Source organism: Trachypithecus francoisi, unplaced genomic scaffold (genome assembly GCF_009764315.1).
Source record: "Trachypithecus francoisi isolate TF-2019V2 unplaced genomic scaffold, Tfra_2.0 Lachesis_group4, whole genome shotgun sequence".
In the NCBI taxonomy this organism is placed as follows: Eukaryota; Metazoa; Chordata; class Mammalia; order Primates; family Cercopithecidae; genus Trachypithecus; species Trachypithecus francoisi.
In genome coordinates, this window is record NW_022681469.1 from 115,906,338 (window position 1) to 115,931,793 (window position 25,456).

Genomic DNA, 25,456 nt, shown 5'->3' on the forward strand with positions numbered 1-25,456 from the left:
TTTCTCTTTCTTTCTCTCTCTCTCTTTTTCTCTTTTTCATTTTCTTGAGATAGAGTCTCACTCTGCGGCCCAGGCTGGAATGCAGTGATGCGATCTCGGCTCACTACAACCTCTGCCTCCTGGGTTCAAGCGATTCTCCTGCCTCTGCCTCTGGGCATCAGTCCTCAGGGATCTTGGAGAGGAGCAGCAGGAGGAGCCTGTGGGTTGGGTGTTGGTGTTGGTGGCTTCAGACAGACGCAGACAGAGAAGTGACCGGGGACATGCATGCTGTGTGCAGATGTAGTGGAGACTGAGGTGGACATGGAAGTGTCTGTCGATCAGGAGTTCTCGCCGGACCTCAATGACAACACTTCTCAGGCCTACAGGGATTTCAACAAGACCTTCTGGAATCAGGTAAAGGGCAAGGAGAGGGGAATTTTTTTCTTTTTTTTGAGACAGAGTCTCGCACTGTTGTCCTGGCTGGAGTGCAAAGGCGCGATCTTGGCTCACTGTAACCTCCACCTCCCGGTTCACGTGATTCTCCTGCCTCAGCCTCCTGAATAGCTGGAATTACAGGTGTGCACCACCACACCCAGCTAATGTTTTGTATTTTTAGTAGATACGTGATTTCACTATGTTGGCCAGACAGGTCTCGAACTCCTGACCTTGTGGTTCACCTGCCTTGTCTTCCCAAAGTGCTGGGATTACAGGTGTGAGCCATGGCTCCCTGCCGGGGAGGGGAATTGAAGGGTGCTCCCCTGGAGCTGGGATTGGGCATCTGGGTGTCCTCAGGTCTGCAGGTTCGGACGTGAGCCCAGGGATCCTTGGTGTTTCAGATGCAGAAGATTTTTGCAGGCATGCAGGGCTTCACCTTCAAGGGTGTGGAGATCCTGTCCCTGAGGTAGGAGACCCATCGGGGGATGTGGAGGCGGTGTTGGGTGGGGGAATTTGTGCACAGAAAAAAACCATTCCTTTCTTTGGTAATCATCAGAATTTATAAAGAGAGGGGTGGAGGGGCTACATAAGGAATCACTCCCTGGGGTATTTTTTGAGATCGTTTTCTGGGGCCATTTCTCTGGAGGAGGGGTGGCACCTCTCTTCTTCAGCACACTGGAAGGAGAGAAGTTGCAGGGACATGTGGGAAGGTGGTGCCTGGATCGGTGACTTCTTCACCCTCTGGCTAGCCCCTGCGCTACTGGGTGGGTCAGAATTAGAGAGAGAGAAAGAAAGAGAGGGAGAGAGGGAGAGAGGGAGAGAGAGCGCATCCAGGAGCGCCAGTGGATGATGGCTTGATGCAACACAAGGAGAACGTCAGGCCAGATATGGTGGCTCACACTTGCAATCCTAGCACTTTGGGAGGGTTAGGTGGGTGGATCACCTGAAACCAGTTCAAGACCAGCCTGGGCGACATAGTGAGAACCCATCTCTACAACAATAAAAAATAAATAAATAAAATGATTAGCCAGCATGGTAGTGCACACCTGTAGTCCCAGATACTTGGGAGGCTGAGGAGTAAGGATCACTTTAGCCCAGGAGTTGGAGGCTGCAGTGAGCTATAATTATATCACTGCACTCTAGCCTGGGTAACAGAGCCAGACTTTGTCTCTATAAAACACACACAGATAGGAAGTCAATCATGTCAATTATTCCTTGTCCTGCCTTCCCAGGCAGACCAAGTCAAGAATGCTGGCAGCCCCTTCTAAAAAGGATGCATGTGGCATCCCGACTCAGGACCTCTGCCCCCTTTCCCACTTCTGGTGCACTTTGGGTTGCTTCTGGAGTGCTCCTCCAAGGACCCATGCGCCCCTGGCTGGGGCACTCTCTAAGGCCGTGGACCTCTCAGGAATGGCAGCATCGTGGTGGACTACCTGGTCCTGCTGGAGCTGCCCTTCAGCCCTCAGCTGGAGAACCAGTACGAGCAGGCGAAGACGACACTGAAGGAGGCGCTGCAGAATGCCAGCCAGGATGTGGACAGCTGCCAGGACTCTCAGAGTGAGCCCCGGCTGGAGGGAGGGGCCAGGGCCTGAGCCGCCACCCCAGCCCACTCCAACTGGGCCAGGGGCCCTCTGGACTCCGGTGCCAACCCTATGGTACCTCTGGCAGGTTGGGAGAAGGGAAATGAGTCCACACACAACGTCATCAAGGGTGGGGCTAGGGAGGGTCTTCCCAGGACCTGGGTACTGGGGAAGACAACCCCTGATGGTCATGCTCAGCATTTCCCAGATGGCTGAAGACCTCGGATTATTCAGGGGAGATGAGGTTGGGAACAGGAGTCTTCTCTTGTGGCCCCTCCACAGTCCCCCAGACAGAGACAGCCCTCACCGCCCTCCCTGTGCCTGTCCTGCTTCCTGGTCCTAACCCCTTGACCTTAACCCCTTGACCTCCCCCTCCCATTCCATCCGTGCCTGTGTTCCCGCAGCCATGTGTTTTAAGCCTGACTCCATCAAGGTGAACAACAACAGCAGGACAGAGCTGACTCCGGAAGGTGAGGGTGGGGTAAAGGGTTGAGTGGTCGCTCTCCCGTGGCTATGATCCCAGCCACCAGGGACATTTGCCCATTGAAACCTGGGGCAGGGAGAGACCTTTGTGAGGGAGGCAAGTGATATGGCCCAGGGTGGCCCTTCCTGGCGCTGATTAGTGGCTTCCACCTGAGGACAGCAGGGGCCACGAGGAGAGGGTGAGGGTGGTGGTGCTGGACTCCCCTCATCGAATCCCAGGGTCTACCCCACGGCATCCCACCTCGGAAATGGAATCCTCCTCCCGCATTTTCAGAGGCACCATTATCAGGCCCCTGAATAGAATGGATGAGGTCCTTGTCTCTGTGCAACCCCCTCCCCAACCCCTCAGCCATCTGCCGCCGCGCCGCTCCCACGGGCTATGAGGAGTTCTACTTCCCCTTGGTGGAGGCCACCCGGCTCCGCTGTGTCACCAAATGCACGTCGGGCGTGGACAACGCCATCGACTGTCACCAGGGCCAGTGCGTTCTGGAGAGGAGCGGTCCCGCCTGTCGGTAAGGCACCGCTCACCATTAGCATCAGCCGAGCCCCGCCCTCGCGCTCTAAGATGAAGCCCCGCCCCGTGCTCCGCCCCCAGGCCCTACGGTGGAGCCTTGTCCCCAGAGTCCGGCTCCAAGCCCATTCCCCTTGCCCTACGGTGGAGCCTTGCCCTGGAGCTCTGCTTTTTACCCCACCCCCATGATAGGGTTGAGTCCCGGCCTCTTGTTCTGGGACCACTCATTCTAGGGTGGGGCCCCGCCCCCTCATTCTAGGGTTGAACCCCTCCCCCTCCTTTGGTGAAGCCTTACCCACTTGATCCGGGGTGGAATCCCGCCCCTTGCTTAGGTTGGAGTCCCGTTCTCTTGTTCTAGGGCGGAACCAGAACCCCTTGTTCTAGGTTGGAGCCCTGCCCCCTCCTTCAAGGGTGGATTCCCAGACCCTTGTCTAAGGTGGAACGCCTCCGATTGCCCTAGGGCGAAAGCCCCCGCTGCCCTAGGCTTGGGCCCCGCCCCCTCGCCCCACCCCGCTCCGCGGGACCCAGGTGCACGCGTGGACCCCGAGTCCGGAGGTGAAGAGGGTCTGACCCTGCGATCTCCCGCAGCTGCTACTCCACCGACACGCACTGGTTCTCTGGCCCGCGCTGCGAGGTGGCGATCCACTGGAGGGCGCTGGTCGGGGGCCTGACGGCGGGCGCCGCGCTGCTGCTGCTGCTGCTACTGGCGCTGGGCGTCTGGGCTGTGCGCTCTGGACGGTGGAGCTGCCAGCGCCTAGACCGGTGAGCGCGGGAAAGACGGGCCTGGGGTGCGAGGGCGGCCAAGGGGCCCCAGGCGGGCCGGCTGTGTCTGACCGCGCGGCGGCCCCACCTAGGTCCTGGGCCCAGGACAGGAAATGGTTCGAGACCTGGGATGAGGAAATCGTGGGCACTTTTTCAAACTGGGGTTTCGAGGACGACGGAACAGGTGAGTCCTGCCTCCTGGAGAAGCAGGCAGGGGCTTTCCTGGGCACCATTGCGAGGACAGACGCCCTTCCTGCCTTCCTCGCATTTACTCCGTCCCCTTCTCCCTTCCCTCCCGTCCCTCTCCCCTCCTCTTTCTCCCCTCTTCTCTCTCTCTCTCTAGACAAGGATGAAAATTTCCATGTGGCCTTGGAGAAGGTGGACACCACTATGAAGGTGAGGGGCTAAAGAGGGGGACCCCAAGGAACTCTCCCAGCCTGCATTTCAGATTCCCTCCCCAACCCCCACCAGGGCAAGGAGGAGGCTGGGCTCGGATCAGCAGTGACCTCCCTGTCAGTCCAAACCAGTGGCTCCGCGTTCCCTTCCCTCACTGTGACTCTGTGACAGGTGCACATCAAGAGACCCGAGATGACCTCGTCCTCAGTGTGAGCCCTGCGGGGCCCCATCACCATCCCCTCTGCCCTGCCCGGGACACAAGGCTCTGCACTGCGTCCATTTCAAGTGGTGGCCCCAGGACGTGAGCAGCCCAGGCTCCTGCTGTTCTTGGGCAAAATGAGACTGTTCCCCCAAATCCCATCCTTCTCTTTCCAACTTGGCTGAAACCCACCAGGAGACGCACGCAGTTGAGGTGCAGGCTCTTCCACTGTGAAACCTTGGGCAAGTCAGTAACGAGTCTCAGTTTACTCACCTGCAAAGCAGGTACAGCATTCCTGTATATCTCACACCATTGTTGTGTAAACCACATGGACTTGGTCAATTCTCGGTCCTACTCTGCCCTCCCGTCTCAGCCCTCATGTTGCCATTGCCTCTCTCAGATCCTCCAATCCTCATGTCCTTCACCTGGTCTCCGACCCTGGTTCCTATTTTCTCTCAATTCCCTACTGACTGTTTCTTACTTTGAATCTGGAGGCGGCCTGCAGCCCATCCCATCTCCTGCCCTCTCCTGATCTAACTCCCTGCTGTGTCTCTTGCTCTCATTCCTTAGATGTCCTCTCCTTCTGACTCCGTTCCTTCATCCATCCTGTCCCCAGTCCCCCAGCCCTAAATCCTCCCTCCTCTCCTCACATCCCGGTCCCTAGCAAGGTATAGATAGCCTCTGTGTCTTAGGATACCCCAGCTGCTGTTCCCCCCATCACCCCATTGCCCAATTCCCCGTTTCTCTTGCTCTCATTCCTTGTATCTTCTCCCCTTCTGAGCCTGTCCATTAGTCAGTTCTGCCCCCCACTCCCCTGCCCTAAATATCCCAGCTGCTGTTCCCCCCATCACCCTGCTGTCCGATTCTTTATTCTCCACCCCTTTCTCTCACTCCTGGAGCCCCAAGGGTGGGGGCAGGGCATGAGTTCCCCAGTCCCCAAGGAAAGGCAGCCCCCTCAGTCCCCCTCCTCCTCACTCCCTTCGATCTTCCTCCCCTCTCACCTCACCACTGCCTTTTCCCATCCCCTTCCTTTTCCTTCCTCCCTCCCTCTCTCCCTGGTGTCACCTCGATTCCTGATTCCTGCCATAACTCTGAGTCCTGAAATCCTCAATCTCCTTGGCTGGGAAGATCGGCCTTGGGGACAGGAAGTCGGCACATCTCCAGGTCTCCATGTGAGCACAATATAGAGTTTACTGTAAAAGAAGCTGCTCTCTGTCTGTCTCCCTTTCACCCCGCAGTGGTCTCCACCTGATTGGAGAACAGGGATTTCCAGAGGCGGCGCTGTAGGAGGATCCTGGGATCACCTGTGTCTCCCAGGGAGGAAGGAGGGGTTCTGTGGGCAGCCCTTGGGGGCCATGATGTTCTTCATAGAAAGCACAGAGGTTGGGGGGAACCCATTTTGTTGGGGAGCGACTCGGGGCAGGGGCCCCTTGGGCTTTGTGGTCTGTGCTCTCCCCACCCCCACCACTGCCCTGACCTTGACACTGGGGGCTTAGGGAGCAATTGGACCCCTGGTGCTGGGTCAGGGTGGTCCAGGGGCTAGGGCTGCCTGGTCCAGTCAGCCTTTACAAGGATGGGTAAAGCTGGGCCTCCCCAAAGATCTTGATCCCCCACAAGGCTCCCAAACCCTGATAGCAGAGGCACACAACAGAGCCTGTCTGCTGGCACAGGGCACTTCTGTTCCTGCTGTTGCGGGCAGTCAGGCCTGTCTGAGGAGTCGAGGGTGTTCAGAAATAACATGTCCCCTTGGGTCTTTGGGTGCGGGCTTGGGAGAGGCCCCTGTGATGTTTGCCCGGGACAGGGACGGGCCATGGCCTTTCGTCACCTCTGTGTCTGGCCAGGGGTGGAGACCAGGACCATAAAGTCTCAGGTGTGAGTGGGCACCCCGCCCAGGAGAAGGGCTGGAAGCTGGGGACCCCAGGGAAAGCCCTGGACATTTGGAAAGGACCATGTCGAGGCGGGGGATGGGGAGGGATGGCTGGAAGAGAGAGGGGCTTCTTGGGGGTGGGAGTGGAGGGTCCTTCACTTGCTCTGGCCTGTTGCCGGCTGCCCCTTCCACGGTTCTGAACTTCTCCCTCCATGGTCACCCGCCCTCCGGCGCTTCTTGGCCCCCACCTCTTGGCACCCATGGTGTGCTCACACCTCTAGCTTCTGTCCCTCCCTCCTTCGCTGCCCCACCCACAGTGGCTCTGACTTCCGCTGAAAGAGAGGGTCCCCGGCTCAGGGCGGTCACTGCTCCAGGACTTATAAGGGAGGAGGGTGGACAGGCTGCCCTTTGTCCAACTCCCTGTGGTCACCACACGCTACCTGCTCAGTGCCATCACCTCACCTCTACCCTGGGACAGGCACTGCTCTTCTTCAAGACAAAGGTCTCTGGGGTCCTTTTTATAGCTGATCTGTTCCTGGGAGGCTTTCATTTCTTGGTCCCTCTTGACGGGGGAAGACGGGCAGCCAGGGGCCCGTTCCCCAGGAAATGCTGGTGATCTGGATTCCGACGTTGGCTCTCTGGCTCTGCGCATCCTTTACTGCTGCACTGACACAGGGTGAGTGCTCCTGGGCTGATGCTCCGGGTCCAGTGCTCCTGGGTGGTCATAGTACACGCCCCTGCCTCAGGCAGCAGGGCTGCAGGTGGCCTCCTCCCCTTTGCATGGCAAGGGGCTGCCCCAGGCTGGAGACCCGTGCTGTGACCTCATCTTGCCTTGGGGGTGCTGAAGGGGTCACTGTGGAGACCTGTGGGTGCCTGTGGTGTGCAGGGGATGGTCTGCACACAGCCCCTGGCCGTGGGATGGCTGAAATCCACAGCTTCTGCTCTCCAGGCTCCCCCCAGGAGGATGAGGGGGTTTTGTCACAGACAGTGGGCTCTCCCTGCCCTCATCCTGGGGGCTTTATCTGCTGGAGGGATGGGTCTTTCCAAGCCTCACAGAGGCACTGAACATGCTGCCAGCCCTGGTCGGGAGAGAGGGAATCCAGAGGGGTGTCTGACAGTGTCCTCTCTTGACTTGGAGCAGCCTCAGGTTCCCCCTGGGGAATCCCCTCCAATTAGAAATGGCTGATGGGGCCAGGTGTGGTGGCTCATGCCTGTAATCCCAGCACTTTGGGAGGCCCAGGTGGGTGGATCACCTGAGGTTGGGAGTTTGAGTCCAGCATGGCTAACATGGTGAAACCCTGTCTCCATTAAAAATATAAAAAGTAACCAGGCATGGTGGCTCACACCTGTAATCCCAGCTACTTGGGAGGCTGAGGCAGGAGAATCACTGGAACCTGGGAGGTGGAGTTTGCAGTGAGGCAAGATTGTGCCATTGCACTCCAGTGTTTAAGAGTGAAACACTGTCAAAAAGAAAGAAGAAGAAAGAAAGAAGAAAGAAAGAAAGAAAGAAAGAAAGGAAGAAAGAGAAAGAAAGAAAGAAAATTAAAATGGCTGCCAGTTGCGGTGCCTCACGCCTGCAATGCCAGCACTTTGGGATGCTGAGACAGGCGCATCACGAGGTCAGGAAATTGAGACCATCCCGGCCAACATGGTGAAAACCCAACTCTACCAAAAATATAAAAATCAGCTGGGTGTGGTGGCACACTCCTGTAGTCCCAGCTACTCGGGAAGCTGAGGCAGGAGAATCACTTGAACCCTGGAGGCAGAGGTCGTAGTGAGCCAAGATCGCACCACTGCACTCCAGCCTGGTGACAGAGCGAGACTCTCTCAAACAGACAAACAACAACAACAACAACAACAACAACAAAGTGGCCGAGGGGCTGCGGGAGGAGACAGAGGCTCGGGGATCCTTGCTTAGCCTGGTGGTGGCTGTGTGTAAGAGATGACTGGTTACCTGCTGATTTCTCTCATACAAAACAGACTTTCTGATTCCTTCCTGGCAGGGGTGGACAGGGATGAGGAGAGGCCGCAGAGGGAGACCTTGAGTTGAAGGCTGTGGGGTGGGCAGAAGGGGTCGTGAGGGGGCAGGGGAGCTGGGGTGGGAGTCTCTGTAGCCCTGCAGGACACCTTCAAAGTAACCTACCAGGGAAGTTCCACCATCCTCCTAGCCAGGGACTCAGGCCCTCCGAGGCTGCCTCTGTCCGCCAAGCCTTGACAGGTGAGACCTCTTTACCTAACCCGGACATGTTGGGAGAGAGGTACAGGTGGGGAGGAGCTGATGGGAGAGTTTCAAGGGCTGAAGTGATGAACTCTGTGAATTTGGGAACATTATAAGAGTGTGTTAATAACACATAGATTCCCTTTAAGGTAATATAAAGGAGTGGGAAGCTATGGGCTGGGATGGATCTTATGAGGAGTCCTTTCCATCTCTGCTTCCCAGGCCTGGCCTGACCGATCCTGCAATCTCTCTCTGGTCAGATTATCAAGGAGAGGGTGACGGAGGTGATGACAGCGATGATGAAGGCCCCAGGAGTCAGCAGGTGGCATTGCCTCGGTATACCCAGCCGAGTGTTAGAGACGGACCCCAAGGAACCAAAAGCCCCTGTCCCTCAGATGCTTATAATTATGTGGCAAAGATAACACAGGTGAATCCCTTTGTGTGCAAAACAGTCAGAAAAACATCTATGGCCAGTGCAGAAAGCAGCAGGGAGTGAGGCCAGGCAAGTAGGACCACTCCGGAGGGCTTGGGAAGGTCTGATTAGATACAGAGATGGAGGCAGAGACCCCTGCCTTCCTCTTGCAGAGGCTTTTGCTGTTCACAAAGCCATTTCCCAGCAGGTAGCTCATATGATTCTCACGAAAATATCTGTGTAAGGAAGTCAGGGTAGGTGAGGATATGGAAGCTCAGAGAGAGGATAAGTGATTTGCCTGGGGCCACATAGCAAATAATGAACACGGCGACCACTTTACAGTGGATTTGCGCCCTGCGCCTCTCCTCCCCTAGAGGACCCCAGTTCTCTCCACTAGCGCCCCTCCTCCCTTCTAGAGGAACCCAGTTCTCTGCAGACCATCCCGTGCTCTAGGAATGGATTCTGGGTCCTTGGCAAGCAGTTCAGATGTCAGATCAGAGACTACCAGTGGCATCTGTAGTGTTTTTTTTTTTTTGGACAGTCTCCTCTGTCACCCAGGCTGGAGTGCAGTGACACGATCTCGGCTAACTGCCGCCTCTGTCTCAAGGGTTCAAGAGATTCTCCTGCCTCAGCCTCTGGAGTAGCTGGGACTACAGGTGTGTGCCAACATGCCCAGCTAATTTTTTTGTGTGTGTTTGGTAGAGACAGGGCTTCACCATGTTGGCCAGGCTGGTCTTGAGCTCCTGGCCTCCAGTGATCTGCCCGCCCCGAACTCCCAAAGTGCTGGGATGACAGGTGTGAGCCGCTGCACCTGGCCCAGCATCTGTAACTTTTCTTCCTACTCTCTGCAGCCTCTTCTGGGTACTCCCGGGCACACTGTGGACTGGTGAGGTTTTGGAGAAGCAGACAGTCGAGTGAGGGAAGAGCACTCTGAGAAAGTAGAAAAATCATTTCCACAGCTCTGCAGGGGAGCTACGGCGTAGGAATGCCCTGAAAGACGAGGGGGCATGTGCTGGATCAAGCGTGATGTTTGCTGGGGAGAGTGTGGTGGTGCTGGTGCATTTGTGGATGACAGGAGCACTAAGACCAAGCTGAGATGTTTAGACATCACAAGAACCTCTGTGGACTAAGTAGGGCTGGGGATGCCTCTGTAGGGCAGACCAGCATCAGAGAGGCCATTGAGAGGCACCCAAAGCCATCCTGGGAGGAGGATATGAAGGCCCAGCTGGGAACCCAACTCCCTTGGAAATGGGGGTTCCACCTGATGGTTGGCTGAAGGACACTGAGACAGATGGTCTAGGAGGCTGTGTTAACTGGGAGAGGAGCGTCTTTTTGCTGGATGACAAAGGTCTCCAGTTGGGGCTGTGGAGTTTGGGGTGATGGTGAAGTTTCTGGGTGGAGCTGTCCTGGAAGCCTGGGTCTTAGGGGAGGGCTTCTAGGATGGGTCCAGTGCCATCGCCCCAGCCCCTGCTACAGGCTGAGGTAGGAAAATGTGAGTGCTCACTATGAACTAAATCAGCAGGCACCTTGGTCTTGAACTTTGCAACATCCAGAACTGTGAGACGTCCAGAACTGTGAGAACTCTTTCTTTCTTTTTATTTTATTTTATTTTTTGCCCAGGCTGGTCTTGAACTCCTGGGCTCGAACCATCCTCCCACCTCAACTTCCTAAAGTGCAGGAACTACAGGCATGAGCCACCACACCTGGCCAATTTCTATTGTTTAAGCCACCCAGTCAATGGTATTTGCTATGGCAGCCCAAGAAGACTAAGACAGGCTGCCTTCAGAATTTTCTCTTCATCAGCTGGGTGCAGTGGTTCATGCCTATAATCCAGTGCTTTGGGAGGCCCCAGCCTGGGCAACATAGTGACACCCCATCTCTTAAAAAAAAAAAAAAAAAGGCTGGGTGTGGTGGCTCATGCCTGTAATCACAGCACTTTGGGAGGCCAAGGCAGGAGGATCCCTTAAGCCCAGGATTCGAGGCTAGCTTGGGCAACACAGGGAGACCCAATCTCTTAAAAAAAAAAAAAATAGCCAGTCATAGTGGTGCATGCCTATAGTCTTAGCTACTTGGGAGGCTGAGGGGACAGGATCTCTTGAGTCCAGGAATTCGAGACTGCAGTGAGCTGTGATTGCACCATTGCACTTCAGCCTGGGTGACAGAGTGAGGCCCTGTCTCAGAAAAAGCTTTTCTCTCTTTATCTTTGGTTTTCAGGAATTTGACTCTGACTACAATGTCTGTGGTTTGTGGCCCTTTGTTTATTTTTGGAAATTCTTAGTGATTATTGTCTTCAAATATTTCTCCTACCTTGTTCTCTCTCTTCTCCTTCTGAGACTACAATGAGACATATGTTAGGCCATTCCATATTGGACTACAGCTGTGGATACTGTTCTGCACACATCCCCATCACCCCTTTCTGTGTTTCAGTTTGGGTAATTTTTACTGACTTATCAATTGAATGAAGATAAAAACTGACTTATTTTCGGTTTTTATTGATTTATCTTCACGAATCCTTTCCTCTACTGTGTCTTATCTGCTGATCATCCTATTGAAAAGAAGTCTTTGGCCAGGTTTAGTGGGTCACACCTGTAATCTCAGCACTTTAAGAGGCTGAGGTGGGAGGATAGCTTGAGCTCAGGAGTTTGAGGCCAGCCTGGGCAACATAGTGAGACCTTGTCTGTACAAAAAATACCAGAAAAAAATTAGCTGGGTGTGGTGATGTGCGCCTGTAGTCCCAGCTACTTGGGAGGCTGAGATAGGAATGCTTGAGCCCAGGAAGTCAAGGCTACAGTGAGCTGTGATTGTGCCACTGCATTCCAGCCTAGGCAACATAGAGAGACTTTGTTTCAAATAATAATAATAATAATAATAATAATAATAATAAATTTAAAAATCGGAAAAGAACTCTTTATCTCTGATATTATGGTTTTTATTTCTACCGTCTTCATTTGAAAGAGCCTCTTGAGAGGCACCAAGAGCCACCCTGGAATAGGAGATGGACGGTCCAGGAGGCTGTATTGACCAGGAGGATAGGAGCCTCTCTTTGATGGAAGGCAAGGGTCTCCAGTTGGGCCTGTTGAGTGTGGGGTGACCGTGGGGTTTCTGGGAGGAGCTGTCCTGGTGGCCTGGGGCTCCTGGAATAGGGACACAGTCTAGAACTCTACCTTCTCCAACTGCTACAGAGACACAAAAGCCAGGAAACGCCAGAAAAATGCCAGGGATCCACATGATGACTGGAACCAGTATCCTGTTTTCTGTACATGAAGTTCCAAAGTGTTCTTAGTAAGGGTTGGGGCGGGGATGGGCTAGGGGATTGGGACCAAGTGTCTGCCCCGGAGTGGGAGGGTCAGGGGTCTGAAGGGGTCAGCACTCTTTAGCTTAGAAAGGTGAAGCTGGGAGTAGAAATGGTTAACATCTATAAAATTGGGAAGAGAGTGGTGGAGGTGAAAACAAATTTGTTCACAATAGACAAAGGGGCAACCTTTGAAACTCAAGTGATGTAAAATATTACAAGGAGTGCTGTTTTATACAAAGAGTAATAAACTTACTCATTCAGCAAACACCAAAGGCTGGCTCTGCCTGGGCAGGTGCTCTGGAGGAGGCAGGGTGAATAGACAGTTTATAGTAGAGTTAATGAGATGGGATTGGGGCAGAAACGGCCACAGCCCAATCTGCTGCTGGAGCTAAGAGAGGAGGCCCGGGGCTGGAGGGGCACAGAGGGGGCCTCTGGAGCCCTTCCACCTGGGCTGATGAGGCACGGGGAGGGGGAGAGGGAGAGGCAGCGTTTGAGTTTGGTGGCGGTTGAGAAGTAGTACAGGAAGGAAGTATATATTAACAGATGCTCAAAGGCCTTAGACAAATTCAGAACCACATTGTCTGAACTTACACGGAGCTAGGGAGAGAATTGGGGTATTGGTAACCAGATTCCCTGGAGAAGATCAAATCTTGGGTGGCACTGGGATGAGCTGGGGTCACCCACAGCTCATTGGGGTGTGGGAAGGCCCAGAGACCCCCACACCCCAGTTGGAGAAGTTAATAGAGACCGGATAGTCTGAGTATCATATTCATATTAAAAATGGGCCAGGCATGGTGGCTCAATCATGCCTGTAATCCCAGCACTTTGGGAGACTGAGGCGGAAGGATTGCTTGAGGGCAGGAGTTCAAGACTAGCCTGGGCAAAAATATTTTTAAATAAAAAGATTAGCTGGGTGTGGTGGTGTGTCTCTGTAGTCCTAGCTGCTCAGGAGGCTGAGGGGAGAGGATCTCATGAATCTAGCAATTCCAGGCTGCAGTGAGCTAGGATCGCACCACTGCACCCCAGCCTGGGCGACAGAGCAAGACGTTACCTCTTAAACATAAAAATAAAAAAAAGTATTAAAAATTGCAAATATTCATTGAGGGTTTGCTATGTGCTAGACACTTTTCTAAATATTATCTCATTTAACTTTCACAACATTCCTAAGAAGAAGGATGTGTTACTGATTTGGGGTTTTTATACATGGGGAAACAGGTGCAGAGATGATAAATAATTTGCTCGGTGGGGCACGGTGTCTGACACCTGTAATCCCAACACTTTAGGAGGCCAAGGCAGGCAGATCATGTGTGGTCAGGAGTTCGAGACCAGCCTGGCCAATATGGTGAAACCCCGTCTCTACGAAAAATACAAAAATTAACTGGCCATGGTGGCAGGTTCCTGTAATCCCAGTTACTTAGGAGGCTGAGGCAGGAGAATCACTTGAACCCTGGAGGCAGAGGTTGCAGTGAGCCGAGATCGTGACACTGTGCTCCAGCCTGGGCGACAGACCAAGACTCCATCTCAAAAAAAAAAAAAAAAGGCCGGGCGCGGTGGCTCAAGCCTGTAATCCCAGCACTTTGGGAGGCCGAGACGGGTGGATCACGAGGTCAGGAGATCGAGACCATCCTGGCTAACACGGTGAAACCCCGTCTTTACTAAAAATACAAAAAAACTAGCTGGGCGAGGTGGCGGGCGCCTGTAGTCCCAGCTACTCGGGAGGCTGAGGCAGGAGAATGGCGTGAACCCGGGAGGCGGAGCTTGCAGTGAGCTGAGATCCGGCCACTGCACTCCAGTCCCGGAGACAGAGCGAGACTCCGCCTCAAAAAAAAAAAAAAAAAAAGGAAGAAAAGAAAAGAAATTGCTCAATGCCACCCACTCATCAGTTAGAGGAGCCAGGATTTGAACCTAAGCCTTCCAGCTCCAGGGTCCCCGTTCTTTGCCGCTTGCTGTAATTGGGGATGCCTGTGTGTATGCCTTCCCTAGGTCTGCCACAATAAATTAACAAACACTACTTGGTGGCTTCATGCAACATAAATTTATTCTCTTACAGTTGTGGAGGCCAGAAGCTTGAAGTCAAGGTTATCATGAGTGCCACACTCCCTTCAAACGCTCTAGGGGAAGATCTCTCCTTGCCTTCTCTAGCTCTTTTTTTTTTTTTTTTTTTTTTTGAGACGGAGTGTCTTTCTGTTGCCCAGGCTGGAGTGCAGTGGTGCGATCTTGCCTCACTGCAACCTCTGCCACCTGGTTCAAGCAATTCTCCCGCCTTGGCCTCCCAAGTAGCTGGGATTACAGGCACACGCCACCATGCCTGGCTAAGTTTGTATTTTTAGTAGAGACAGGGTTTCACCATGTAGGTCAGACTGGTCTCAAACTCCTGACCTCGTGATCCACCCACCTTGGCCTCCCGAAGTGCTGGGATTACAGGTGTGAGCCACCGCGTCTGGCCAGCTTCTTCCTTTTTAAAAAATGTTTATCTCGTTATTTAGAGGCTGGATTATGAGACTGGTTAGTTTTTGTATTTTTTTTCTTGTAGAGACGGGGTCTTGCTATGTTGCCCAGGCTGGTCTCAAACTCCTGGGCTCAGGCGATCCACCAGCCTTGGCCTCTCAAAGTGCTGGGATTACAAGCGTGAGCCACTGTGCCCGGCCAGCCTTTTCTAGCTCCTGGTGACTCCTGGTGTTCCTTGGCTTGTGATAGCCTCACTCCAATCTCTGCCTCATCATCTCTGGGCATCTTCCCTATATGTCACATCTCTCTCTCTTTTCTCTGACAAGGATTTGAATTTAGGGCCCATCCTAAATCTGATCTTGAGATCCTTGACTTAATGACATCAGGAAAGTCTCTGTTTCCAAAGAAGTTCGCATTCCTAGGTACCAGGAGTTAGGACTTGAGGATATATTTTGGGGTGATCCTATTCAATGCACCATACCATGCTTTAGCCTCAACCGGTGACTCTTGCTTTCAAGAAACAGTGACAATGTCTGCTGGCACTAGAAAGCCAGGAAGTCCATCCACCGCCATTGGTGTGTGCAGGGGTTGGAGTGGCCCCACCCAGCTCTATCTCAACATTCACAACTCTGCCAGGAGCCAAGGACCTTATGGAAAAGGAATAGACCCAGGCTACCTAGCTCTTGTGTGGCAGAGCAGAATGTGCACCCAGGACTGGGGGACCGCAGCTCATTTCAGTGCCTCCTATAACATTGTAGAATATTCTAGAGTGATCTGGGTGGCCAGAACAGGCATCATTTACTCTCATTTCCCAGGGGGAAATGGAAATTCAGAGAGTTTCTCTGGATTGCATAAGGTCACACAGTGGTGTACAGGTTGGTCTTGGAGATGCAGCAAGGACCCTCCCTCCACGCCCCATGGGAGCTCCCCACACTGCCACTGCCTCTTCAGGGGAGCTGCCACTGGGGACTTCATTGACTGATTTTGTCACAAACTGAAATATGTCCTGGAGGTGGCAGGAGGAGACAGTTTCAAAGCTTGGTGATGGTCCTCAGACTTGTCCTTGAAGAGCCTTCTAATGTGTGTCCCCAAGCATGCCATGATGTGAAAGATTTGCCTGAAAAACCAGCTGCCTTAATTAAGTAATAATCTATTTTATTTTAGAGACAGGGTCACACTCTGTTGCCCAGGCTGGAATGCAGTGGCACAATCATAGCTCACTGCAACCTCGACCTCCTGAGCTCAAGTGAGCCTTCTGCTTCAGCCTCTCAAGTAGCCGGGACTACAGATGTGCACCACCATGCCCAACTAATTTTTAAAATTTTTGTACAGATGGCAGTCTCGCTATGTTTTCCAGGCTGGTCTTGAACTCTTGGCTTCAAGCAAACCTCCTGCCTCAGCCTCCCAAAGTGCTGGGATTACAGGTGTGAGCCATTGCCCTCAGCCTTAATCTTTTTAAGGAAAAATCCAAATACATGTGGAATGTAGAAGCAATAAACACTGTAAATGAGCAAGAAAAGACTCAACTTAATTCATTCAATGAGATACAATGTCATTACTTTCGCACGGAAAAAAGCTACCAAACTTTACCTGCTTAGCAGGAGAGGGAGCTGGCATCTTTAATGAACAGTGGCTTCAGTGTAGGCAAATAGGCAATTTTTGTTAAGCATTTTGACTACAAAGGTCTGGGGAATCCCAGCTTGGAAATTGTTACCAGTGAATGATTTTCCATGGGTTCTCCAAGGGGTGACATAAGGCATACCTATAATAAAATAAAATAAAACAGAATAAAATAAAGTAAAAAAAAAATGTATATAGGCAGGGCACAGTGGCTCATGCCTATAATCCCAGCACTTTGAGAGGCCGAGGCAGGCAAATCACGAGGTCAAGAGATCGAGACCATCCTGGCCAACATGGTGAAACCCCATCTTTACCAAAAATACAAAAATTTAGGTGAGCATGCTGGCATGGGCCTGTAGTCCTAGCTACTCGGGAGGCTGAGGCAGGAGAATTGCTTGAACCCGGGAGGCGGAGGTTGCAATGAGCCGAGATCGCCCCACTGCACTCCAGCCTGGATGACACAGCAAGACTCTGTCTCAAAAAAATAAAAATAAAATAAAAAATACATATATATATAAAACATATATACATATACATGCATATTTATATATTCACACACATTTATTGTGTTTTAAAAATTATATAATGACCGGGCGCGGTGGTTCACACCTGTAATCCCAGCACTTTGGGAGGCCGAGGCGGGTGGATCACGAGGTCAGGAGATCGAGACCATCCTGGCTAACATGGTGAAACCCCGTCTCTACTAAAAATGCAAAAAATTAGCCAGGTGTGGCGGTGGGCGCCTGTAGTCCCAGCTACTTGGGAGGCTGAGGCGGGAGAATGGCGTGAACCCAGGAGGCAGAGCTTGCAGTGGGCCGAGATCGGGCCACTGCACTCCAGCCTGGGTGACAGAGCGAGACTCTGTCTCAAAAAAAAAAAAAAAAGGCCGGGCGCGGTGGCTCAAGCCTGTAGTCCCAGCACTTTGGGAGGCCGAGACGGGCGGATCACGAGGTCAGAAGATCGAGACCATCCTAGCTAACACGGTGAAACCCCGTCTCTACTAAAAAATACAAAAAAAAACTAGCCGGGCGACGAGGCGGGCGCCTGTAGTCCCAGCTACTCAGGAGGCTGAGGCAGGAGAATGGCCTAGACCCGGGAGGCGGAGCTTGCAGTGAGCTGAGATCCGGCCACTGCACTCCAGCCTGGGTGACAGAGCGAGACTCCGTCTCAAAAAAAAAAAAAAGAAAGAAAAAAAATTATATAATGAGGTGTGGTACATCTGTAACCTCAGCTACTCAGGAGGGAGGGAAGATCACTCCAGCCCAGGAGTTCGAGGCTTCAGTGAGCTAGGATCGCACCACTGCATTCCAGTCTGGGGGACACATTGAGAACTTGCCTCTCTCTTTTGTTGTTGTTGTTGTTTTGTGTTGCTTTTGAGGCGAGTCTTGCTGTGTCGCCCAGACTGGAGTGCAGTGGTGGGATCTCTGCTCACTGCAACCTCTGCCTCCCAGGTTCAAGAAATTCTCCTGCCTCAGCCTCCTGAGTAGCTGGGACTATAGGTGCGCACCACCACGCTCAGCTAAATTTTTGTATTTTTAGTAGAGATAGGGTTTCACCATGTTGGCCAGGATGGTCTTGATCTCTTGACCTCATGATCCCGCCCGCCTTGGCCTCCCAAAGTGCTGGGATTACAGGCATGAGCCACCGGGCCCAGCCAGAGACTTTGTCCCTCAAAAGAAAAATTATAAGATGAAAACATATCCATCGTGGAACATTTAGAAAATACAGACAAACACAAAGAGGAAAATCTTCCTTTTTTTTTTTTCTGAGACAGAGTCTCAGTCAGAGTGTTGCCTAGACTGGAGAGCAATGGTGCGATCTCGGCTCACGGCAACCTCCGCCTCCCAGGTTCAAGCGATTCTCCCGCCTCAGCCTCCCGAGGAGCTGGGATTACAGGCATGTGCCACTGTGCCTGGCTAATTTTTGTATTTTGTTAGAGACAGGGTTTCACCATGTTGGCCAGGCTGGTCTCGAATTCCTGACCTCAGGTGATCTGCCTGCCTCGGCCTCCCAAAGTGCTGGGATTATAGGTGTGAGCCACCATGCCCAGCCTGAAAAAATACCCCCTTAACCTTAACGTTCAGATAAACATTGTTAACATTTTATTTCTATGTATTTAGATTTATTCTATGGACGGTTTGCATTTTAATGGCTGATTACTATTCTATTCTATGGAATACGACAGTCATATAACCAGTCCCCTATTTGTCTATTCTTGGACATGTGTACCTCTGCTTTTTACTATAATCAGTAACAAGGCAATAAACATTCTTGCATGAATTTTACTTTATAACTGCATCAGATTAATTGAGGATGAATAGCTAGAAATGGCATCGTTAAAATGCTATCAGCAGCTGGGTGTGGTGACTCATGCCTGTAATTCCAGTGCCTTGGGAGGCTGAGGTGGGACAATCACTGGAGGTTGGGAGTTGAGACTAGCCTGGGCAACATCGTGAGACCCCATCTCTACGAAACGTAAAAAATTAGCTGGGTATGGTGGGGTCTGTGGTCTCAGGTACTCTGGAGGCTGAGGTGGGAGGATCATTTGAGCCCAGGAGTTTGAGGCTGCAGTGATCTAAGGTTGTGCCACTGCACTCCAGCCTGGGTTACAGAGTGAGACGCCAACTCCTAAAAAAAAAATGGTATGACTCTTCCAATGGTCCCTGATGCATATTTTCAAATTATCCTTTTTACTGAACTAAGTCAAGTCCAAACCCCATTCTAGGCTGGTTCACGTCCATTTTCCCAGCTTCCCTCTGTCTTAGTGTCTTCCCTTACCCCAAACACACAGTGAGGACTTTTACTCACCTCTGGGCCCCCACATATGCTGTTCTGCCCTGAAACCTTCCCCTTCCTCCTCTTTATTCCTCTAGCCCTTTTTTGGGGATAAAGGTAAAAGTCATTTTTGTTTCTTTTTTTTTTTAGAAACAGGATCTTTCTCTGTTGCCCAAGCTGGAGCTCAGTGACCCAATTATAGCTCAGTATAGCCCTGAATTCCTGGACTCCAGTGATCCTCCCACCTCAGCCTCCCAAGTAGCTGAGACTACAGGGACACAGCACCATGTCTGGCTAATTTTTTGTTGAGACAGGGTCTCATTATTTTGCCCAGGCTGATCTCAAACTCTTGAGTTCAAGCAATCCTCCGCCTCGGCCTCCTAAAGTGCTGGGATTACAGGCATGAGCTGCCCCATCTGGCCTTTTTGTTTTGTTTTGTTTGAGATAGGGTCTTTCTGTGTTGCCCAAGCTGGAGTGCAGTGGTGCAGTCATAGCTCACTGCAGCCTTGAGCTCCTGGGCTCAAGCAGTTGTCCTGCCTCAACCTCCTGAGTACCTGGAACTGACTACAGGTGCATGTACCACACTGGGCTAATATTTAAATTTATTTTTTGTAAAGACAGGATCTTGCTATGTTGCCCAGGTTGGTCTTGAACTCCTGGCCTCAACTACTCTTCCCACCTTGGCCTCCCAAAATGCTGGGATTACAGGTATGACCCACCATACCGGGCCAAAAGCCATCTTTAGAATGTGCTTGAATTCTGTTATTAGCTGAGTGACCTTGGAAATGATTTATCCTTAGAACCTTGATTCCTATGTAAAACAGAAATAGCGGCCAGGTGCAGTGGCTCATACCTGTAATCCCAGCAGTTTGGGAGGCCAAGGCAGGTGAATCACATGAGGTCAGGAGTTCAAGACCAGCCTGCCAACATGGCAAAACCACATCTCTACTAAAAATAGAAAAATTAGCCAGGTATGGTGGCGGGCACCTGTAATCCTAGCAACTTGGGAGGGTGAGGCAGGATAAATACTCGAACCTGGGAGGTGGAGGTCGCAGTGAGCCAAGATCCTGCCACTGCACTCCAGCCTGGGTGACACAGCGAGACTCTGTCAAAAAAACAAAAACGAAAACAAACAAACAAAAAAACAAACAGGAAATAGCCACGTCCACCTTGCAGGGTTGTTGTGATGTTTATATTTGGTAACTAAGAGAAAGCTTTGGACTTTCCAGCATTCACTGACTCATTCACTGAGAAAGTCTCAGTAAGCCTCTACAGGGCTAACTGAACAGGGCAGAAAATGTTCTCTACCCTCACGGAGTTCCCAGCCTACAAGGGCAAAGACATTCCTAGGAAGTTACAGAATCACTAAGTTCCAGTTAATATGTCTTGTGATAGGGCGAGTACAGGAATCTGATCCGTACCCAATAAATGCCAGCTCTCCCCACCCCTGTTCATACCTCGTGAGTCAGTTATGGAGACGACCATAAACTACCCTTACATGCTTTTTCATTGTTTGACTTGTGACAACAGACACATTCTACTTTTATAACTTAAAAATTCCAGTAAAATTTATGAGTAAACCCAAGAGACTCCCATTTTTAAAAGAAGGAAAAAATGACAGGTCAAGTATCACCTCCTCCTGGAAGCCTCCCTTGATGAGAGGCAGGAGAGTCCGCCCTGCTGCATTGAGTCCTGTGTTGCCATCATATGGGCCCCTGCTGTCTCCTCGTTGTACTGAGGGTCTAGGAGCCCCCGTGAGGGGCAGGGGGTACATCTGCCTTTGATCTCAATGTTACCAGATGGCACCAGGCTCTTGGTGTCCCAAACAAAGAATTGGATGTGACACATACAAATAGCAAAGCAAGCAGCAAAAGTTTGTTACACACAGTGTTACACTCTCAAAGAGGAGAGAGCGGACTGATCTCTGTGAGGTGAGATCAGCATCAGTTTGGTGTATTTTGCATCTTTTTTTTTTCTTTCTTTTTTTTTTTTTTGACAGAGTCTTGCTCTGTCACCCAGGCTAGAGTGCAGTGGTGTGATCTTGGATCACTGCAATCTCTGCCTCCCAGGTTCAAGCGATTTTCCTGCCTCAGCCTCCCAAGGAGCTGGGATTACAGGTGCCCGCCACCATACTCGGCTAATTTTTATATTTTTAGTAGAAACAAGGTTTCACCATGTTGGCCAGGCTGGCTTCGAACTCCTGACCTCAGGTGATCCTCCTGCCTTGGCCTCCCAAAGTGCTGGGATTACAGGTGTGAGCCAGCATGCCTGACCACTTTGCATCTTTTTATTTATTTATCTATCTATTTATTTATTTTTTCCTTCTCTTCCCAAGGCCACCTAATCTTTAGCCAGCCTCTGCCTTTTGATTGATAGGTGTGTCACTTAGTTACTTTGGCCTTTGTGTGCTTGCATATCGCTTCCCTCTCATAATCTTAAGTACAGGCATGATATGCAGTCTATGTAGGTGAGCTGTAATGAGCTGATTATCATACAGGGTTATGTTAAAGATACTTTTTCTCTCTGACGGACATGCCTAGCCCTGAGGAGCTAGCCCTTACTGGTTTGGTCTGCATTTTGCCGGCCACGGGATCTTCTTTTTTTGAGATGGAGCCTCACTCTGTTGCCCAGGCTGGAGTGCAGTGGCTCACGATCTCGGCTCACTGCAACCTTTGCCTCTCGGGCTCAAGCGATTCTCCTGCCTCAGCCTCCTGAGTAGCTGGGATTACAGGCACCCCCCACCACGCCCGGCTAATTTTTGTATTTTTAGTAGAGATGAGGTGTCACCACGTTTGCCAGGCTGGTCTCGAACTCCTGACCTCAGGTGATTGAGGGCCTCCCAAAGTGCTGGGATTACAAGCAGGAGCCACTGTGCCCGGCTAAGGGGAGCAGTTTTAAAGGATAACTTGGTGGGTGGGGGGAACCAGTGAGTCAGGAATGTTGATTGGTCAGAGATGAAATCACAGGGAGTCGAAGCTGTCTTCCTGCGCTGAGTCAGTTCCTGAGTGACAGCCACAAGATCAGATGGGCCAGTTTATTGATCTGGGTGGTGCCAGCTGGTCTATCAAGTGCAGAGTCTGCAAAATATCTCAAGCACTGGTCCTGGGAGCAGTTTATGGAGGGTCAAAATCTAGCAGCCTCCAGCTGCATGACGCCTAAACCATCATTTCTAATCTTGCAGCTTATGTTAGTCCTACAAAGGCAATCTAGCCCCCAGGCAAGAAGAAAGTCTGCTTTGGGAAAGGGCCGTTACCATCTTTGTTTCTCCCCAAGTTAGTTCAGCCTACTCCCAGGAATGAACAAGGACAGCTTGGAGGTTAGAAGCAAGATGGAGTCAGCTAAGTGAGATCTCTTTCACTGTCTCAGTCATAATTTTGCAAAGGCGTTTCAGCTGGAGGGCTGAGTTTTCCTGTGGGTGCAGAAAGGTCGGGTGGCTGAGGATTGTGGTGGTCTCTGGGTGAGACACAGAGGAGGTTTCTAAGAGGTGAGTGGGGGAGGTGACCTCAGAGACCAGAAGGGAAGAGGGGTCCCTTGCTCAGGTGAGGGAGGAAGTCTATGGGAATGAACACCTCGTGAGCCTGTTTTGAATCCTGCCACCCTCCACTTTGGTGCCTGCCTATGGCCCGCCATCCTCTCTGACCCTTGTACGCAGGGTTCAGGGATGTTCCACCTCCACCTTGGCAGTCCCTGGAGCTCAGCCCTTCCACTACCATCAGGTTGAACTAGACAAAACCTAGCTCATAAATGAGAGGATCGGGCAAAACCTCAAATGTCCACTGACTTCAAAACAAACATGTGGCTGGTGTGTGCCTCGAGCCTGTAATCCCAGCACTTTAGGAGGCCGAGGTGGGAGAATCACTTGAGGCCAGAAGTTTGAGACTGGCCTGGGCAACATAGCAAAACCCCATCTCTAAAAAAACAAAATTTTAAAATTAGTGGTACATAGTGGCACTCCCCTATAGCATCAACCATTTGGGAGGCCGAGGTAGGAGGATCACTCCAGCCTGGGAGTTTGGGGCTGCAGTGACTCCAGGCTAGAAATAGGATGGTGATATAGTTTGAATATTTATCCCTTCCCAGATCTCATGGTGAACTGTAATCCCCAGCCTAAGTAACAGAGTGAGACCCTGTTGAAGAAAAAAAAAAAAAAGCCAACAAAACCCAAAAATCTCCCCCAAACATCAAGCCATCTTTTCCATCTTTTCCATGAAGTTAGAATTCCAAAAAATCTTAGGCATTATTGCCTTTGACCTGAACTGCATCGATCAATGATTTGATAGTGCTCTGTCTACCCCTCCACCCCGGCCTTCCATCCTGGTCCAGCTCCTAGCCTCTCCCTGTGACTATGTGTCTCTTTCGTGACTCTGTAAAACTGGGGCCATCTGGGATGGTGGAGGGTGCCTCTGCTCTGGTGGACTGAACTGTCTCCTCTGCCAGGGGCCAAGGTTGGCCTTCCTGAGACAAGTGAGAAGAATGCAGCTCCCGGCATCTTGGAGATTGACAGATGGGACAAAAGGCCACACACCCTGTCCTCTCAAGGAAGTCCCTTATACATCATCCTGTAGAATTCCTAATAACTCCTGGGCTGATGGCACTACTGTCACAGATTCTGTGCATATACAGTCTGATTCATTTCATAGGCAGGATGAAGAAAGCCAGGAATTATATGTCTGTTTTACATAGGAAAATGGAATCCTACGTGTACTGTCACATGTTCTAAGTAGCACAGAGAAGATACAGTAGCTCCTCCAGCCCAGGGCCAAGATAATGCTTCGTTTTTGAGATGGAGTCTCACTCTGTCACCCAGGCTGGAGTGCAATGGTGCGATCTCGGCTCACTGCAACCTCTGCCTCCCTGGTTCAAGAGACCCTCCTGTCTCAGCCTCCCAAGTAGCTGGGAATGCAAGCCCATGCCATCATGACTGGCTAATTTTTGTATTTTTAGTAGAGACGGGGTTTTGCTGTGTTGGCCAGGCTGGTCTTGGACTCCTGACCTCAAGTGATTTGCCTGCCTCAGCCTCCCAAAGTGCTGGGATTATGGGCATGAGTCACTGCACCCAGACTAGCTAATGTTTTTTTTTTTTTTTTACAGTTGTAGCCCTTCGAGTGGGCCTAAACCAGGGTGGAGGAGGTGCTCCCTGGGCAGGCTACGAGGGCTGCAGGATGACCAGGTAGAGGTGGCAGTGTTCCAAGAAAAGTGATGATAGCGCTTGAATATTTGTCATCATCCAAATCTCATGTTGAGTTGTAATCCCCAGTGTTGTAGGTGGGGCCTGGTGGGAGGTGTTTGGATTATGGGGGCAGATCCCTGTTGAATGGCTTGGACCATCCCCTTGGTTATGAGTGAGCTCTCATTCTGAGTTCACACAAGATCTGGTCTTTTAGAAGTGTGTGGGCCGGGCACAGTGGCTCACGCCTGTAATCCCAGCACTTCGGGAGGCCAAGGCAAGTAGATCACCTGAGGTCAGGAGTTTGAGACCAGCCTGACCAACATGGAGAAAACCCATCTTTACTAAAAATACAAAATTAGCTGGGCATGGTGGTGCATGCCTGTAATCCCAGCTACTTGGGAGGCTGAGGCAGGAGAATTGCTTGAACTCAGGAGGCAGAGGTTGCAGTGAGCCAAGATTGCGCCATTGCACTCCAGCCTGGGCAACAAGAGCGAAACTACATCAAAAAAAAAAAAAAAAAAAAAGGAAAGAAGCATGTGGCGTTGGCTGGGTTTGGTGGCTCACACCCGTAATCCTAGCACTTTGGGAGGCCAAGGTGGGCAGATCATTTGAGGTCAGGAGTTCGATATCTGCTTGGCCATCATGGTGAAACTCTGTCTCTACTAAAAATACAAAAATTATAGCCTCTGCTCTTTCTTTTTTTTTTTTTTTTTTTTTTTTTTGAGACGGAGTCTCGCTCTGTCGCCCAGGCTGGAGTGCAGTGGCCGGATCTCAGCTCACTGCAAGCTCCGCCTCCCGGGTTTACACCATTCTCCTGCCTCAGCCTCCCGAGTAGCTGGGACTACAGGCGCCCGCCACCTCGCCCGGCTAGTTTTTTGTATTTTTTTAGTAGAGACGGGGTTTCACCCTGTTAGCCAGGATGGTCTCGATCTCCTGACCTCGTGATCCGCCCGTCTCGGCCTCCCAAAGTGCTGGGATTACAGGCTTGAGCCACCGCGCCCGGCCTCTTTTTTTTTTTTAATGAGAGTCTAATACTCCCCCATGGAACCAACCAGGGCACGACCCCTCAGGCATTCTTTTTATCCCAAGTGTTCTCATCACCTTTCATTGTCTCATCAGGAGCATCACCCTTTGTATGCCCCTGTCAGGTCCAACCTTTCAGATTCCCATCAAAACTGCAGTTGTCTGTTTCTTACCTATTGCAGATAACCAAATTATTGTTCACATCTACAGAAAAATAAAATTAAAGATACATGTTATGCAAAAAAAAAAAAAAAAAATACAAAAATTAGCCAGGTGCAGTGGT

General features: G+C 51.4%; 2 protein-coding genes and 1 pseudogene across 2 annotated transcripts in view; 2 read left to right on the forward strand and 1 right to left on the reverse strand.

Moving 5' to 3' along the window:
- The window catches only part of MUC3A (mucin 3A, cell surface associated), a 39,303-nt gene extending 33,757 nt beyond the window's left edge, over positions 1 to 5,546 (forward strand). The window contains exons 10-12 of the mRNA XM_033192344.1: positions 3,843 to 3,934; positions 4,094 to 4,146; positions 4,318 to 5,546. Coding sequence (XP_033048235.1) covers positions 3,843 to 3,934; positions 4,094 to 4,146; positions 4,318 to 4,359 — 187 coding nt within the window. The 3' untranslated portion in view covers positions 4,360 to 5,546. The remainder of the gene's footprint in view (positions 1 to 3,842; positions 3,935 to 4,093; positions 4,147 to 4,317) is intronic.
- Positions 1,895 to 3,000, reverse strand: LOC117072326 (annotated as a pseudogene).
- Positions 5,547 to 6,155: 609 nt separating the features above from the next.
- The window catches only part of MUC12 (mucin 12, cell surface associated), a 41,363-nt gene continuing 22,062 nt past the window's right edge, over positions 6,156 to 25,456 (forward strand). Inside the window, 1 exon segment of the mRNA XM_033192129.1 lies at positions 6,156 to 6,215. Coding sequence (XP_033048020.1) covers positions 6,156 to 6,215 — 60 coding nt within the window.